At 42.2% G+C, this 6,133-nt stretch overlaps 1 protein-coding gene across 1 annotated transcript; it reads right to left on the reverse strand.

The window, feature by feature from the left end:
- Positions 1-1,020: 1,020 nt before the first annotated feature.
- Positions 1,021-5,025, reverse strand: LOC117243596 (forkhead box protein D3-like). The gene has a single exon (XM_033511238.1). It carries the CDS (start codon positions 3,695-3,697, stop codon positions 2,624-2,626), a length of 1,074 nt encoding a protein of 357 aa, XP_033367129.1. The 5' UTR covers positions 3,698-5,025; the 3' UTR covers positions 1,021-2,623.
- Positions 5,026-6,133: the final 1,108 nt, after the last annotated feature.

A 6,133-nucleotide genomic window follows, 5' to 3' on the forward strand; every position in this document is an offset into this window, starting at 1 on the left:
AGCGTAGACGAATTTGTAATACAAATAAAATGTAACTAATGAAAAACAATTCCTGATACGCAATTTATTCTTTTTCTAAATTTATTAAATTGATAAACGCTGAAAGTCTATAATGTCCGGGCGTGATAAATTGTGCAAATGGTAAAATTAATAGAAGCGAATATTTTTTCTATTGAAAACCTTCTAACGTTTACGAGTCATTTGCGATTTCAACCCCTCAATTATAATTTCCTACAGTATAAAGTATTCTTTATGTGACTTGTTTCTTAGTACGGCGAATAGAAAAGAATTTCGGTTGAGAGTTGTGCGAATTACACTTGTGATATTGGCAATTTGATTTGTTTATTAATTTCCCAATAGATTGCGTAATGGTACTTTCGGAAACATGTTTCTTAAGTCGTAATTGATTTTGCAGTGTATCTGACAACTTTCTGGCGTTGATATATTTGAAATTGGAAAGTTCACTTCGCCGAAATCTTCGATTTTCCTTCGATCTCCTCCGTCTGTATCTTCGATTTTATATAAATAATTAATTCTTTGGAATAAACATTTGTACAGTAGCATTTAATTTCTAAAGAAATTTTAAAGGATTCGGACCATTATGATCTTACATCAATGTCTGCTTCATACACTGCTCGGAAAAAAGAGTTAATTATAAAAGAGAAAAACAAAGATTTCGTAATGTAACGTTTAATCTCGTGAAACCGCTAAAAACCTCATCAAACGATGAAGCAGCTCTCAAAATATCGCCAATCTTCTAATTGTTAGGTTGCTGTGCAATAAATGGCAAATAAATGGATTGAAATGTGTCTGTGTTCATTACGTAACTATGGCAATGATTATTGTTCCTCTATCGCGATGAGGATTACACTTCTTAGAATAGCATGCCATTATGTTCGTGTATCTTTAAATAAAAATTTATCGGTGCAAGTCTTTCACAATAAGAATAATATTGAGATAATTCCAATATGAACAATGGTATCCATTCTTGTACGTTGCAAGTAATTCCAAAGAATCCAATTGAATTAAAAACTAACATTTTATTATTTTTTTATCCATTCCTCGAATTTATTGCCACGTATTCCTACATTTTCGAGCTTTTCGAAAATCTTCGTCGCAAAATTTTGCTTCCAGATAATTTACATTTTTCAAAGCGCTCCGATGTTTTCTAAGATGTAAACGAGGCAGTAAATTACTAAAAAAAAAAAAAAACTTGCATATAACTGACAGCGAATTGTTCTTGGCCGAATAAACAAAAATAACCAATACAGACACGAATCGACCATTAGTTTGCCAATCTAATGTTTCGAACAGTGTATCAAGTCGATTAGTCCAAAGTTTCTCCGCGTAAATCGTTTCCTAATAAACCAGAGAAACGAAAGGATTTGTGTTTCAAAGCTCGCGTTACTCGCACGCCGGTTAAAGATGTGCAGTTTCGTAAGACAATAAAACTCGATAAGGCTCGATCTTTGCGAATCGTTGCACGCGTTTTCGCTATGAAAACCTCCCGTATCGAGGATCGAACACGAGAATCAAAGGTACACGAATATGTTTCGTAGTACGGAACGCGAGCATCCCCTATATGTGTGTGTATTTCTTTTTATTTTTTTCGTACAACGCTATGTACACTAAAACGTCTACTTGACCGAAAACCCGGCCCGAGCTTTACATTAAATCCGATGAAGAGAACTGACCTCCCCTCTCTATCGCTCTCTGCCACCCTCTCCTACCCTTTCACTCGCGCATTCTCTCTTTTTCTCTCACACTCGCGCAAACAATAGAAAGCTGAGCAAAGATTTGTTCGAGGATGTGCGTGTGCATGTGTCTGTTCGTTTGCATACGTGTGTATACGTGTGTACGTGTGTATATTTACAGTGCCGAGATATTAATCTATCGTTTAAGAAGCCTCCGGCTAAGAATAGAGCACGGAGGAAAGAAAAAATATGTGAAAATAAACGGGGTTGAAACAGAGAGGATGGAAAATTATGAAGTTCGATTCGCGAGGAATCGATTGTTCGTGACGACGCCGTACAGTCGCTAAGAATCGTTTCGACACGACCAAAGGGGATCTTTTCTCGTACTTAAACCACTACACTATTGCACTACACCTTTTTACAATTATCTCGACTCGTTCTTTTGTCCGTTCGTTCTTCTCTCTCTCTCTCTCTCTCTCTCTTCTTTTTTTCTTGTTCTTTTTTACACAAGTGCTTGTCGAAGTTGAAATCTTTGGTTCCGTCGCTTCTCTTCTTTTGGTATCTAGCTATTTTATCACTCTTCATAGTACGTATCACTGTTCTTCCACATATTATACTTTTGATTTCTGATAATAACGCGGAAGTGAAAAAATTCTTTGCTCCTCCAATGTTCTTTTCTATAAATTTTCCTCTTCCCTTCCATTCACCTTTACAGTCTGTAACCGCTTCTTCGTCACCCAAAATCCATCACGAATGTCGAAAACATTCTCCACCGTCTCTCCTTGCCTGTCCACTGAAGTTCCCTTGAAAAAACTGCAATCTTCTCCGAAAACCGGAATCTCCAAGAAAAACCGAGATTTTAACGGAGATCCAGCCAATGCAGAGTGCCAGTCAGAAAGAATCTCGAAAAACTCGATCAAACAAATCCTCTAAACGAGAGGAGAGAAAGCCGACGCCTGACTCCTGATCTCCCTATGCTCCGACGGGCTGAGATCCAACAGCCCGCCACAATTCTGATCGTTTGCCGCCTGTTTACCGATCAGAGCGTCAATACTGAAGTTCCTCTTCTTGTCAGCCGGCGGATGGCTGCTCGGTATCGTGGTGGTCCTCGTTGGCGCAGGGTCGATTTGTCTGATCGGCGGAGCCGTGATCGGTACCGGTTTGTACAGTGGTGGAGGCGGTTCCAGGAAGCCGCCAAGCTTCAGAGCTTCCAAGGTCGACGGGGAGAAGTCGAGCAGGGGCAGACCGGGTGGCGGAGACAGATACGCGGCGCTTGGATAGGTCAGAGCACCGGGATGACCACCGCCGCCGCCAGGGCAAGGTCCTCGATCGCCGCAAATGGCAAAGGTCGCCATAATCGCCCTGTCTCGGAGCACATAATGCGGCGGAGGCCTCTTGTACCTCTTTCTGCGACGCAAGAAGCTCCCATTGTCGAACATGTCCTCGGCCAATGGGTCTAGGGTCCAGTAATTCCCTTTTCCAGGATTTCCTGGCTCACGTGGTATCTTGATGAAACAATCGTTCAGGGACAGATTGTGTCTGATAGAGTTTTGCCAGGCCGGGAACTTGTCGTGGTAATAAGGGAACCGTGACATGATGAACTCGCAGATTCCACTCAATGTCAGTTTCTTTTGTGGCGACTGAAGAATCGCCATTGTAATGAGAGCTATGTAAGAATAAGGTGGCTTGATCAAAGACGAGGACATCTTGTCGTTGCTATAGGACGATGCTTGGCCGGACGAGTTGTTCTTTTGTTGACTGTTGGCCGACATCATCGAGTAGTTCTTCTTGCTGCGACTTCCACCACGGTTTCTGGAGGACGCGGTGGTTGGCGGGACTGGAGAACTCGAGATGATTGGGCTGGACGATGACTGGGACGGTGACAGGTCGTTTTTGTCCAGACTCACCGGGTCCACGATCATGCTGCTGCTGTCAGAGTCGCGGTCGCTGTCCGCGCAGCCGTCGCACGACAGATTCGACATCATCATCCCACGCGGTTCCATCGTGATCGCTTCATGGGCACATTTAAGCCTATTTTTTTCTGTCTTTTTTTTTTGGAAACTTTAGTTTCTCTGGTTCTTTGGAAATAGGTGAAGATACTCGTTGTTGTTCGTGCTCATGGTGTTCTTGTCTTATTTCTCCGACGAGGGATCGCTTTCGTGAATATTTGTACGCGCTAATGTGTACTTCCTGCGCTCTCTTGAAATATTCTTTCGTTTGTTCTTCTTAAATTTTTTAACGAGGTATAAATGTAGGTTGTCCGTCGATGTTCAAAAGCACTGAACGAAATCGCGCGAGCATTTCTCTTTCGACATGTTTTCGCGAGGCAACTGTCACACACACGAGCTCCGTACGAATTGTTATCTTACGCTAATAGTTTGTTTCCACAACGATAACGAGCATTTTTCTTTTTACTCTTCTTCTCCGTGTCACCCACTCACTCTATCTCAAGGATGACGGCTGCCAGTGACGCACTCCACTTTATCGCTAACGATCTATTCGCTAACCATCACGATTGCCCCTCATGCCCCCTCATCGAGCACGCTTCGACTTTCCCTAAAATACTACGATCTCCCTAATCTATCAGTTTCCAACAACAAGTCACTTCTCCCTTGTTCGATGTAACCAATCTCTCGTTACAGGATCACTCTCGGTTCAAATCCGACACGACGAAAAAAGAAAATGAAAATAAATCACAAGGAAAGTGGAAAACAACAACGATTCTTCCAACTGTTCGAATAAATTTCAATCGTCAATTGCCGGAGGACACAGTAGCCGCACTAGGTGTCGATTATCGAGAGAGTCCATGAGCGAGCGTTTCTACGCGATAAATCACGTTTGACGAGGTTAGGTGTACGAAATGCGGTCGAAGCTTATGATGCGCGGTTGCGAGTGTGCCAGCGCCGTGTAGGACCGTCTACGAGGCGAAATCGTAGGTCGAATTGATTCGAAGTGACTGCTTTGGTCCTACATGGGCGGACCAATGGGCGGGCATTTCAACCTCTCGTAAAAAGGGGATGAAGGGGTGGCGGTAGTGCTCCGGCTCTACCACCCCTCCAACGGCCGGTATTCCGGCGGATCCGGCGCGCTCCCTCCACATCCTCCTTCAGGAGAGAAGAGGAATCGTTGTCGTCACCACGAACGAGGAGAAACCCCCGGAGGGGACGTCGGAGTTAGGAAAATAGCGGGATAGATAAAGGGACTTTCGAGGCGGACCTGGAGGGGTAGAGAGAGGGCGAAATTGTAACACTCCGGGGGCTGCTTTGCTTTGAGCGGCACGGCAAAAGGACCAGGCGTTACGTACTAATAGAACCTGCCTGTACAGATTCTCCCTCCCCCATCTCTCTCTCTCTCTCTCTCTTTCTCTCTCTAGAGGTATCGATACCCGTTTTCAAATGTTCTCGCTCACCTGCAACTTCCGCAGTGTAGACGTGTTGCCTTTGGTTCTTATGCGCGAGGGTTATGGGGTGAATGTCTGGTAAAGGATTTGGATATTTTGTCGGTGAGTTCGAGGAAGGGTGAAATGCTTTTTGAAATTTTGTAGAGGTTTGATTTAAGTAAATCATGAGAAAGGTTCGATTGATGTGACAGCGTAGAAGCGATTTTTGGAATATTTTGTTGGTAGAGTTTGGATGTGAATCAGCAATTGAGAATATTTCGTTAGTGGGATTGAGAAACGGATGGATTTGTTTTTAGTGAATTTTGCAGAGGTTCCATGAGAAATATCTTGACATATGCAACATCGGTATGGTGTTATCGTTATGGTGAATATTTTATCGATGGAATTCAAGTAAGGATAAAAGTTATTCTTGTTTTAGAGGATTTCGTGAGAATTAGTATGAAATAATGTTTGAAGCAGTAGAACGATGGTGTACGGTTTTGGAATATTTTATTAATGGAATTAAGAGATAAATGGTAGTTAGTTTTGCGGGGGGGGGAGAGATTATATAGAGGCATAGCCGACGTAAAATTTGAAACAGGATTAGTGCAATGTTATAAAAAGCTTTGGGTCATTTCGATGGTAGAACTGAGAAGAGAATGGAAATATGGTGTTAATTAGTTTGAAATAAAGTTTCAAATAGTATTGACAACAGTGGTAAATGAGACAAAGTGAGATTTGTAACTCTAATTAGCATCTAAATGGAAATTATTCTTTTTCAGGAGTTTTGTAAAAAGAAGGACCCGATTAGTATTTGAAATCAGTATTAACAGTATTATACATTACTTCAGTAACTTCTTTGTTACCAATGCTATAAAACTTTGACTGAAGCAGTACCTAAAATAATAACGTAGTACTAGAAGCAAATTCCTTTGTGCGATACAACGCGATCTACGAGTCACATAGCTTCTCATAAATACTACAATACTACCACATACAACGTAAAAATCACGATAACCTATGAATTTCTCGCTCGATCAATAAAACCTGAAAACCTCGC

This window comes from Bombus vosnesenskii, unplaced genomic scaffold (genome assembly GCF_011952255.1).
Source record: "Bombus vosnesenskii isolate JDL3184/JDL3185 unplaced genomic scaffold, Bvos_JDL3184-5_v1.1 scf7180000013266, whole genome shotgun sequence".
NCBI lineage: Eukaryota > Metazoa > Arthropoda > Insecta > Hymenoptera > Apidae > Bombus > Bombus vosnesenskii.